This window comes from Mesoplodon densirostris, chromosome 10 (genome assembly GCF_025265405.1).
Source record: "Mesoplodon densirostris isolate mMesDen1 chromosome 10, mMesDen1 primary haplotype, whole genome shotgun sequence".
Classification (NCBI taxonomy): Eukaryota; Metazoa; Chordata; class Mammalia; order Artiodactyla; family Ziphiidae; genus Mesoplodon; species Mesoplodon densirostris.
In genome coordinates, this window is record NC_082670.1 from 109,924,573 (window position 1) to 109,936,570 (window position 11,998).

At 59.5% G+C, this 11,998-nt stretch overlaps 1 protein-coding gene across 2 annotated transcripts in view; it reads right to left on the minus strand.

Annotated features, from left to right (window-relative positions):
• Nucleotides 1-9,378: 9,378 nt before the first annotated feature.
• The window catches only part of PLXNA1 (plexin A1), a 44,933-nt gene continuing 42,313 nt past the window's right edge, over nt 9,379-11,998 (minus strand). For both annotated transcript variants that reach the window (XM_060111227.1, XM_060111226.1), the window contains exons 31-32: nt 11,791-11,941; nt 9,379-10,652 (exon numbers count right to left, since the gene is read on the minus strand). In XM_060111227.1, coding sequence (XP_059967210.1) covers nt 10,557-10,652; nt 11,791-11,941 — 247 coding nt within the window. In that variant the 3' untranslated portion in view covers nt 9,379-10,556. The remainder of the gene's footprint in view (nt 10,653-11,790; nt 11,942-11,998) is intronic.

Here is an 11,998-nt window from a genome sequence, read left to right on the forward strand (position 1 = left end):
AAATCAGAACCCCAACACACTGCTGATGGGAATGTAAAATGGTGCAGCCACTGTGGAAACCGTTATAGCAGTTCCTCAAAAAATTAAACATAGAATCACCGTATGACCCAGCAATCCCACTTCTGGGCATGTGCCCAAAAGAACTGAGGGCTGGGTCTCTAAAGAAGTGTCTGCTCTCTCATGGCATTATTCATAGCAGCTAAAAGGTAAATTACCCCCCATGTCCATCCTCAGATGAAGGGAGAAACAAAATATGGTCCATACACACAATGGAATATTAGTCAGACATAAAAAGGAAGGACATTCTGGCTCATGGGACAACGTGGATGAACCCTGTGGACGTTATGCTCAGTGATATCAGCCAATCACAAAAGGACAGATACTGTGTGATCCACTTAGATGAGGTCCCTAGAAGAGTCAGATTCATAGAGACAGAAAGTAGACGGTGGGGGCCGGGGCTGGGGAGGGGAGGGGAGGGGAGGGTTAGTGTCTGATGGGGACAGAGCTTCCGGTTGGGAGGATGAGAAAGCTCTGGACGTGACGGTGCCGATGGCTGCACTGCAGTGTGAATGTGCTCAGTGCCACGGAACTGGGCACTTAAACATGGTTAAGATGGTTAAGTTTTCTTTTTTTTCTTTTTTTGCGGTACGCGGGCTTCTCACTGTTGTGGCCTCTCCCGTGGCGGAGCACAGGCTCCGGACACGCAGGCCCAGCAGCCATGGCTCACGGGCCCAGCCGCTCTGCGGCATGTGGGATCTTCCTGGACCGGGGCACGAACCCGCGTCCCCTGAATCAGCAGGTGGACTCTCAACCACTGCGCCACCAAGGAAGCCTGTTAAGTTTTCTTATATGTATTTTACAATTTTAAAAATATTAAAAGAAACAGAGTTTATCACGAAGTGACAGGTGTGAAGGCCTCAGTGTCCTGTGTTTCAGAGTTCAGTCTCCTGTCTCTCCCAGGCACCACTCTGCCTGCCTGCTCTAATCTGTCTCCGGCTTCCATCCGTCACCCCTGAACCCAACATCACATTTCCCATTCTTTTATTAAAAGTTAAGCATTTAAAACACAACATCAAGAAAGTGGGAAAAAAATTTTATAAAAAAAGAAAGTGAAAAGAGGGAACTCCCTGGTGGTCTAGTGGTCAGAACTCAGCATTTCCACTGCCGTGGTCCTGGTTCAGTCCCTGGTCAGGGAACTAAGATCCTGCAAACAAACTGCGTGGCACAGCCAAAAAAAAAAAAAAAAAAAAAAAGAATGAAAGAAAAGAAAACTCAGAATGGGAGAAAAAATTTTGCACATCATGTATCTGATAGTGAACTTGTATCTATAATATATAGAGAACTCTTACAATTTAATAATGAAAAGACAAATAACCAAACTTAAAAATGGGAAAAGGATCTGAGTAGATGTTTCTCTAAAGAAAATATATAGCCAGTAAGTGGCCAATAAGCATATGAAAAGATGCTCAGTGTCACTAGCCACCAGGGAAATGCAAATCGAAACCACAATGATACACGACTTCACACCCACTAGGCTGGCCATGGTCAAAAAGGCAAACAATCACTAGTGTTGGTGAGAATTTGGAGGAATGGGGACCCTTGTGCACTAATGGTGGGCATGTAAAATGGTGCAGACACTGTGGAAACTAGCCTGGCAGTTCCTTAAATAACTAAACACAGAGTTACCATATGATCCAGCAATTCCACTCCTAGGTACAGGCCTAAGAGAATGAACATATATCCACATGAAAACGTGTACACAAATGTTCACAGCAGCATTGTTCATAAGTCAAGAACTGGAAACAACTCAAATGCCCGTCAACTGATGAATGAACAGTGTGTGGTCCAGCCATGCAATGGAGTATTATTCAGCCATAAAAAGGAACGAAGCACTGACACAGGCTACCACAGGGATGAACCTTGAAAACATTATGCTAAGGGAAAGAAACCAGACACAAAAGGCCACACATATTGTGTGACTGCATTTATATGAAGTGTCCAGAACAGGCAGATCGATGGAGACAGAGAGCACGTGAGTGGGGCAGGGGCTGGGGGTGTGGAGAAAGGGAGGAAGTGGAAGCTAAAGAGTATGGGGCTCTTCTGGGGCAACGACCGGGTTCTAAAAGGGATTACAGTGGTCATACAGCTGTGTGCACATGAAGCACTCAGCTGTACACTCTGAGTGGTGAACTGTGTGGTATGTTACCTGCAGCTCAGCAAAGCTGCTTAGGAAACAAAAATAAGCATTTCCTCTCTTCCCCAGTTCTCTCCTCAAACTTGCTGAGCCCAGAAAACCAAGAACCCCTCTGGTTAGCAGAACTCACTCTCCAAAGAAGCAGTAGTTAAGACGGACACCTACACACCTACACACCTACACACACACACACACACACCCATGCTCCTTCATCCCTGGAATCCCTAGAAAACTGGTCTAGTCCTACTCTGTCCAGTGGAAACAGAACATGAGCCAGAAATGTAATTTTAAATTTTCTAGTGGCCATATTTGAAAAGTGAACAGAAACAAGTAAAACTTAATTTAATATCATCTTATTTAAGTCTGTCTCTCCAACAGATGATCATTTCAACACGTCATCAACATAAACAATTTACTGAGATGTTTTACATTGGGTGTGTACCCGTGGCACGTCTCAGGTCAGGCAGCCAGTCGAACACTCCCAAACGAGCGGGGCTCACTCCTTACATCCCAGGGGAGAGATCCATTTGGGCAAAGCCATAAGAAAGAACCTGTTGGCTAATGTAACTGAAGGCCACAGTACATGTCGTCTACAGGTGGGGCTGGGTCCAGGAGGTTTGTCTCTCTCTCCCTCATCTCTTGGCTCCACGTTTTTGAGCTGGTGTCACTCTTAGGCAAGTTCATGAATTCTGCACCCCCCACCCCCACAACACCCCACATTAAGGTGTATTCTCCCTTCTCAACAGTCTCAGGGAAAAACGTTATTCCTATCAGGTGACATGCTGAGCCTGACCAGAAGGGATGCTGTTATTGGCCAGTCGGGGTCATGTGCCCGTCACAGGTGTGGCAGCCCCTCTGGAGCATCCCCCCAGGTGAGAAGCGAGGAGCAGCTCCCAAGACCAAGGACTCAGGCCACAGGCAGCGCCCAACACCTGCGCCCTGAATCGCAGCCCAGTGCAGCCTCCGGGGTTGAAAACCCACACAGCTCTGCCGCTGTTTTGTTAATGTAACTTCTTAATTGTCCGTAACTTATCTAATCTTGCTCCCAAGCTTCTGCCCTACTGAGAAGCAGAAACAAACCTTAAACTTTCAAATATCTCAATCTGTGGTATTTAAACAGTGTCTTTTGGAGAAAATGGCAAGTCCAGGCCAGAGTTCAACTCCCTAACAGGGCTCTCCCTCCTGTTTGCTTCTTCCCAGGAGAGGGGTGGGGTCTGAGGCAAAGCTGACAGGGCTTCGCGACACTAGGAGGGGGAGGTCTGTTCCTCTGCCGGCCTCCCGCGCAACTGTCTCACGAACTCAGGGCCTCCCTGTACAGCTGCACAGGCTGTGCACTGCACAACTCCATGGGAACCGTCAGCTCAGACTACAGTGCATACAGGTCTTCCTGTAACTGTGTGGGCAGCAGCCCTGACCCCACTCACCTCTGGTCCTCGGCCTCAGTCCTCACTGAGCACCGCGGCTTGCGGGCAGGTGCTCCTCTGTAGCGACCCCGGAGGCGGCTCTGGTCCCCGCCCCCGCCCAGCAGCCTCCTCTTGCTGACTGCAGGCTCCTTCCTGCTGCTCCTGAGCCCCTCAGCACCTCTGTGCCCCGGGCCGCTGTCCCTCAGACCTTCATCCTACCCTTTCCTCACCAGGTGGGGCAGGGGCCTCAGTCGGCCGGCCCCGAGGCCCGCGCCTGCGGCAGGGACCCTGAGTCCTCTGCGCATTGCAACTCTGCTTGTGGTACGTGAGGAGGCCTACAGGGTTAGGGACCCTCCCTTCAGGCTGCGGCCGGAGCGAAGAGGGGATTCCTTGGCTCGAGGCGTACTCCACCCTCCAGGGCAACGACTCGAACCGTCAGCCCAAAGGGTCTGCTAGAGCTGTTCTCCCCCTTTACCGACCAGGAGGCCGAGGCCGAGACACACCTGCCCACGGTCGCACGGCACTCAATACGTGACCAGGATTCCAAGCCAGGAGGGCGGACTGATCATTTTAGAGGAATGTGTGCCTGAGAAACTCTATTTGAGAAATTCATTCAAGGAAGAGAAAAGAGGCTCTTTCTTGCCCTAAAAGCTGCTCCGCGCCCTCCCCCGCGTCCCCTCCGCGGTGTCACACCTGTGTGTGTGCTGTCGCAGGAGAGACCAGCCCACAGGGAGACACAGGCAAGGGGCGAGGCCTAGGGGCTTCCGGGCCCGGGGGCGGGATGGACGAGGCAGGAAAGGCACTTGGGCCGCGGGGCGGACGCCTGAGGGCGGCGGGGAGGGGGTTGCGGGGGCTTCGGGGCACAGACCTGCCGTCCACGAGGCTGCGCCGTCCTCCAGTCAGGAAGGAAAGGCCGGAAGGCCGCGGCGCAGAACCTGACCGGAAGCGGAAGTGCAGGGTGGGAACGCGGGGGCGGGGCGGAGGAGGGCGGGGCCGGCACGTGGTAACTTCGCGCGGGCAGCTGCTGGTTGCTAGAATTTCATATTAGTTTCACTTTCATCGTATTATTTTTATGGCCATTTTCTATCGATGGCAGGCGATACCGGTCATCCAGTGATGACAGCGCCATAAAGTTTCCCTTTAAAAAACGTCTTCGAGTTAAAACGGGACAAGCGTGTTTAGAGGAGGCGGTTTGAAGGTCCCGCGAAGGGAGAGGCCGCCAGGGGTGGGGGCGGGGCCGCAGCCGAGGCCTCGAGGGCCAAGGAGGGAGGTAACGGGAGCCTCGGACCCAGGGCCTTAGACGAGGAGGACACAAAGCCAAGGGGCCTCATTCAACAAACCACCTGGGAAAACGCAGTTTTGAGACAACTGAGGAGATTCAAATATGCAAATACTAACTTTGACAATGTCACGGGGTTATATAAGGAAAAAGTGTTTATCCACTAAAAGTAAACAGGGAGATGCTTGAGAGCTGGGCACCCAGCAAGGAACACGTGCTGGCGGGGGGGGGGGGTCTTCAGCTGGGCGCAGCAATGATGCCTGAATAGCCGATTTCTCAAACTAAATAATTAGACCCCAAGCAAGCTGGTGGACAGACAGCTCTGTCCCCAGGTCCTCCTGTGCCCTGAATGCTACCAGCTTATAATAGTCGGTGTGGTCTGGGCCGTGCTGCAGAAACAACAGTTCTCCAAATGTCTATGTCCTGCACAAGCTCACACCATACCCCCAAAGCATGCTGGCTGGCGGCCCTGCTCTCTGGAACCCTCACTCCAGGAGCGAGATATCCAGCGCAGATGTGACCCGAGCATCTTCCACTGACACCCCCATGGTCAGGACGAGTCCCAAGGCCCCATCCAGCCATTTTCAGAAACACCACACATGCCATGAAGCAACATCACCTGACAGGCTACAAGGTCTCCAGGAGGGCCCAGAGGGGTGCAGCAGGGCCAAGGCCCCTGGAGACACACAGCCTCCAGATGCGAATCAGAGCCTGCCCTCCTTGCTTCCCAAGGAGCCTAGAACAGCCTCTGCTCCTCTTGGGCGAGGCCCCCTCCCAGCGTGGACGATCCTTGGCCTCGCACGCTGCCCTCCCCCCAGGCCCTGCTCCCTGATGGAGCACGCCTGGGTCGCCCCCGCCCGGGGGACACTGTTCCCTCTCGGGTCTCCACGCTACTGCCCCTCCCCAGATGGCTCTCCCTGTCTGTCCAGCTGACTGCCACCACACGCCCCCTCTGCAGTCGCCTGGGTGCTACCTAGCCTTGCCTATTATTTTATCCCTGCTCAGAGTCCCAGCCACCCCATCACCAGGGCTTAGCGCAGAGCCTGGCACCCAGAAGGGCTCAGCCCACCATGCTGGACCGCCAACCAGCCTCACCCCTGCCACCCGGACACTCCCACCCCGTGCCCTGCCCAGAGCGGCTGGCGAGCCCCGGCCTTGACAGCCGATGGCTAACAGCCGCGATGAGCCCACGTGCACGGCAATCAGAAGGCGCCACCCGCCCTGCCGCGTTGCGCTCCCTGCATAATCACGCTTGATCACCGTGAGCGCTGATTGCGCCCAGAGACGGCGCCTGCTCTCAGGCTGGTGGGGCTGGGGCCCTCGGCAGCCTAATGAGGGTAATTGAGGCAGGGCTGATTGTGCCGGAAAGCCGGAGGGGACAGAGCTGTGGGGACAGGCTGCGTCACACCCCAAACAGGTCCATGTTTGCTAAATTTGTTTCCGATGCAATTTCATGCTGATTACACTGATTTCTTTAGTAATTGAGCCTGGTGCTGAGCTCACCGCCTGCAGCCCTGGCTGTCAGGATGGGCCCATTTTGGGGCAGGAGGTACTGATGATGATTTATGGTCCACTGTCAGAGCTCTTGGGTCGGAGATACTGCAGGAAGGCAGGCTGGAGTGCTGCTGGGCTTCTCTGGGGACCTCTCTCCTGTGAGGCGGTGGCCGGCTTTCAGTCCCGCGAGGCCTCTCCCCACCATGCCCCTCAGCTTCCTGTCTGTCTGGGTCACTGTGAGGTCCACACAAGTTCACTGGCCCCAACAGTGGCTGAACCACGAGTGGGCCGTCAGCCTCATCACTGTAGCTGCCTGCGTCCGCCTGCAGATCAGGCACAGGCAGACATGCAGGTTGCCCTTTGGGAACCATCACGCTCATCCTGTCCAGACCCAGGCCTGCCTCTCCCAGTTGTCACCTCGGATACCCACGCCCCCCTGGGCAGGAACGGCTGTCCCTATTGGGCCCTGGAGGAAACAGCCAGGGACAGATGGGGTGCTGCCCAGAGCCACACGCTGGGAGAGCTGCACCGACACCTTCTCTGACAGGGCAGGAAACCACCTGCCAAAACCTCCATGGGATGGATCGATGGGCCTGTGCTGGGAGGGCCAGCATTGCCCGGACTGGGCCCCTCAGCTGCAAGGCTCCCAGTGGGGTGCTCCTAGCTGAGAAAATCTGGCACGTGCAGCTCCAACGCTGCTGCTCAGGGTGGGGACCCAGGCCAATGTCCAGGCTTCCCCAGGCCCTCTGGACTTTAACAGGGTCTCCAGGGACCGACTGCTCTGAGCCGAGGCAGAAGAACACCCAGGGGACCTGAGAACACACTGCGTGGGCCCAGGTCAACAGGACCCCCTGGATGGGGCTCGGGCCCTGTGTTTTCAGTCTCAGCTGATAGTTGCCCGGTGGTCCGGGGGCCCAGAGCACAGGAGCTCTGTGATGCCAGGCCCCCTGAAACACAGTTGGCAGAGGCCCTGCTGCACTGGTCACGCCCTGAGGGCAGGAGTCCCGGCATCTTGGGCAATGCTGCTCCCAGGGCGGAGCACAGGATGTGCCTGCAGTTCGGCTGGCCGCGTGGTCCCACCCCAGGACCCTGAGTAAGGAGAACCCAGCGCCACGAGTTTTAGCAAAAATGTTTATTCTCTCCTTAATGTGTGTGTATTTACAAGTACTAAATCTGAGACAGTAAAATAGGAAATGGCTGTGTGTTTACACAGCCTGCGAGCCACACCGCCCCTGGGAGAGGCGGCGGCAGAGGGGCCGCTCAGGCTGCCGAGCGATCGCTCTTCTTTTGGGTAGGGGTTTGCGGCGTCAAAGGACAGCTAATCGTGGGCTTCGTCTTAAAAATATCTCTCTCTCTAAATATATCTATTCTAGCTTGTGTAGCACCAACGGCGTGAGCCCTCAGCTCCAGCACTGGCGGGAGAGCCAGGCGGGGCTCGCTCAGCAAGGGCAAAGCAGGGAGGGCGGGGGGACCTCTCCCGTGGGCCTGGGGCCTGGGGCCCGGGTCGGGGAGTGCGGGCAAGCTCGAGGTATATGGAGAGGCCAGGCTCCCGACCGAGGCCGAGCCGTCCCTGGCGCTCCTGAGACACGTGTGAGCGAGGGCGCGGGGGGTGGGCCGGGGCAGCGGGCAGTAGCAGCAGTGTCGGGGCGGGCAGGCATACTGGCACACCGCCCCACACCACGGCCCAGACCCCCGGCCCTGGGGCTGCAGAGGGGCCTTGGGGGCCACCCACCTGCACAGAGCAGCGCTCCCACGCCACACCCCGGCCACCCTCAGGCCAGAGCCGGAGCTTGGGGTCCGAGTGCCCGGCAGGAGGACGGGGAGGTGACGGCGGGTGCCTGGGCCCAGTGCCGAAGGCACAGTAGGGCCAGCAGGACCGTGGATACAAGCGAGGAGGAGGACTTGGCCTGATTCCAGCCCCGGGAGGGGAAGGTGCGGCCGTGCTACGGGGTGGACTGCAAGCGTAGGTCAGCGATCGGCTCGTGTGTAAACAGACGGCGCTAAAGTGCTTGCACCTGACCCGCGCACGCACTCCATGAGACCTCGCGCTCGCAGGGCCAGCTCCCCTCCTGCGTCACCACCGCCCAGCCCGCTGCCCGCGGGGCAAGCACGGGGCCGGGGAGGCCCGAGGAAGGGGGGCTGGGACTGGATTCTGAAGACGGCGGCGCAGCGGCCGAGGAGCCCCCTGACCCGAGCAGGGCTGGAAGAACGGGGGCTTCGATGAGAAGCAGCTTCAGGGAAGACTCGGGGGGGAGCGAGACCCGCACCCAGACGGAACCCGGCCCCGGCCAACGCCCGCCCGGCCTGAGCTCCCGCTGGACACCTGCCGCGCGGGGGGCCCAAGCCCTGCTCAGTGCCCACGGGGCCCAGGGACCCCTGCACCCCGGTTCCAGGAGCTTCCTGAGTCAGGAGGTGGCGGGTTTCACCCCTCCTCCCGCGAGGGAGCAGCTCCTCAGCTGATGGAGGTGTGCAGTCTGGCTCACGCTGCTTGGGGGGGGACCCAAGACGGGCGGCCGGGGGCGCGGGGCCGGCCACAGCTAGCTGTCCCTTAAAGTCCGCGGGGATCTGTAGTACCGTCGAAAAAGTGAATTGAAAAGGGGACAGGCCACTGCCTTCACAAGTGACTGATTAATTAAAAAACATGAAAAAAAGGCCTAACAACCTCTAGTATTCAACACTTGCAGTTTTAAAAAGATCAAGTCAGACTAAACGCTAGCACAGTCATGCAGGAATCCACGGCCCACGTCTGGGAAGCTCTCGGCCCGATAAGTCCTCTCCTTCTCACGTCAAAACGAAAACAGGACGACCCGCAGGTCGAGGGCGGAGGCCTCGGGGGTGCTCCAGCGGGGAAGCTCTGGCCACTTTCTCCACGACCATTTGGTATTGCTTTCCCGCTACCTTAATTCTCTTATTCTAAAGTGTAAAATTTCTCCTCCTCCAGGTAACTATACAGGACCCCACTGGGGCTGGAGACAGGCTACAGCCACATATATATATATATATATATATGGATATATATGTACAGATTTTTTAATTAAAAACGCGCTGTTTCGCTCGCTGAGAGCAGGATGGGCAGACCGGCTCTGCAGGCCCCCCGGTCACTGTGTCCTGCTCCCGGCCAGGCCAGTGGGTGTGGTCCGAGGCCCCCATGGCCCCGCTGCCCAAGCAGAGCACAGCAGGACCCCCTTGCTCCCCTAAAAGACGAGCAACAGCCCCCAGATGTCCCTCCACTCCGAGGGGCCAGCACGCTGCTGAGGGGCCAGACTGACGCCGCTGGGAGGCGGGTGGGGGCCGGGGAGGGGGGAGGAGGGTGCTCGGGGCTGCTCCCGGGACCTCCACAGCCGAGAGCTCAGCCCGGGACAGGGGCGGGCGCGGTGGGGGGAATAAATAAGGGGAACGTGCACGTATGACCCGGAGCCCCAGGCCCCAGCGGCTCCCAGAGGCACAGCCCTGAGGACGGAACGGGATCCGAGTCCTTCTGGAGGTCACTTGGGCCCTGCGTGGAGCCGTCCTGCAGCCCCTCCATAGGAGGGGGCCGGGGGCCTCTCTCTGGGCGAGGTCGACGTGGCGCCCTGGCCTCGGCCGCGGAGAGCACGCGGTGAATCGGAGGATGGCGGTGGTGGCGCACTGGTGAGTGTGGGGTGGCCGGAACGTGGCAGGTGGGTGGTGACGCCTGGACCGACTTCAGCTCACCGTGGCTGGGCCCTGGGCATTCAGCCTTCCCGCCCGGCCGCCAGCCACGCCCCAGCCCTCAGACTCTGCCTAGGGAGCCGGGCACAGCTGACCCCCTCCCAGCCCCTGGGCCTGGCCCTCCTGGCCTCGGCAGCCCAACCTGTCCCTACAGGAGGACTCCTGCCTCCCCCCCGGGGCCTCAGCAGTCACCCACTGTCCTGAGAAGGCCCCCAGCCACACCTGGGCTCCCCAGCCCCACGGCGAGCAGCTCTGGGCGTGGAGGGTGCTGCAGGCACCGTCTCACCCACACCAATTAAGAACCGGGACCCCCACAGGCGGGAAGGGGACGGGGCGGCGAGGGGTCCAGGACTGCACACCCGGCCCCCAGCGCAGGGCACCTGGCATGGTTGGGGCAAGGCTGCCTCCGTGGACCTCCCAGCTTTGGCTGCTGCACAGGGGCCGCCCCTGAGGACCCTCTCACTCTCCTGCTGGCCAGGCAGTGGTGGCCGATGGCTCAGCTGCTCAGGGCCATGGTGTCCACCACCTGCTCCAACTTGCTCCGGAGCCGCTGACGCCGCGCCTGCTCGTCCTTCTCCAGGGCCGTCAGGATCTGCGGAGCGGGGAGGGCAGCATCAGGCCCGTCCGGGGCTCGGGGTCGCACACGGCGGCTGTGTCCAGAGTGGGCTCCGGGCTGAGGCCACTTTGTCCCTCCCACTCTCAGCTGAGGGACCTGGGCCTGGAGTCGGGACCCCCAGACCCCGCGTCCCTGGGGTCTCCATCCGCCCCTCATCCCCCAAAACCACCCGAACAGGGCGCAGGTCCCCGCCAGCCCTCCAGGTCCCCGAGCACCAGGGCCCACCCCCTGCACCCGCGGGTCCTGCCGGGTTCTGTGCTCTCAGCCCTGTCTCCCGCGGCAGACGGTCAGCCCCCAGCACGTGGCCGTGCTGCCGTCCCCCTCCACAGCCCCATCGCCCCACGTCTGTGCACCCCTCACAGCACAGCCCCTCGGGAAGAACCGCAGCCGGCCACCCCCAGGTCACGGCTCGTCCTCCGCGGCCCTGCTTCTACGCCCTGCCCTGAGGGCTCTGCCCGTCGGCCCCGGGGCTCAGCCACCCCCTCCCCTGCTCCGGGCTCCCCCCGGGGGCCACCTCCCCCAGTCTCAGCTGAAGGGCCTCCTGCTCAGCTGCAACCCCCATGCTCTGATCTGCCGCCAGGTCTCCTGCGCTCACGGCCCCATCCTCTCAAACCCACACGAAAGTCAGAGCTGGCGCCTGAGTCTTCCGGCTCCTGACGTGGTCCCTGCAGCCGGGCAGCCCGGCCGCAGCCCCTGCTCCCTGCCTCCCGCACCTGGCAGTCGGGCTCCGTCTCTGAACCCCAAAGGCTGTCTCCCTCGGGAGCAGCCCAAGACCCCCCAGCCTGCACACCCAGCGACGGCCCCGCCTCCCCCTCCTCTTAGGACATTCCGGTTCAGCCGTTCTGCAGCCGGCCCACTCTGGCCTCAGGGCCTGGGCTCTGGCCGCGCCCGCCCTGCCCCTCCGGCCCTGGGCTCTGTCCATCCAGTGCAGCCCACGAGCCAGTCGTCTGCCCCGACATCTCAGGGAGGCCCAGCTCTGCGCGCGCCCGCCTCCAGAAGCAGATCAGGTGCCGAGGGTCGAGGACGGCCAGTGCCCTGTCCTGGAGACGGGCCCAGACCCATCAGGCAGTCCAGGCTGCAGTGGGAGCCTGCTCGGTGAGGCTGGCGAGCTTACCTCGTCCTTGTACTTGCTGATGTAGGAGTAGATCTCGTGCAGGGCACTCATGCTATTGAACTGGCTCAGGTGCAGCCGCGACTGCTCAGCCAGGTACGCGCTCATGTCCTGGTCGCTGATGGCGGGCATCTTGGCGATGTCCGCGTAGTACCTGCGGCGGGGGGGCGGGCAGGCGCGTGAGCTGGGTTCCGGCCCCTCCCCCGCCCGG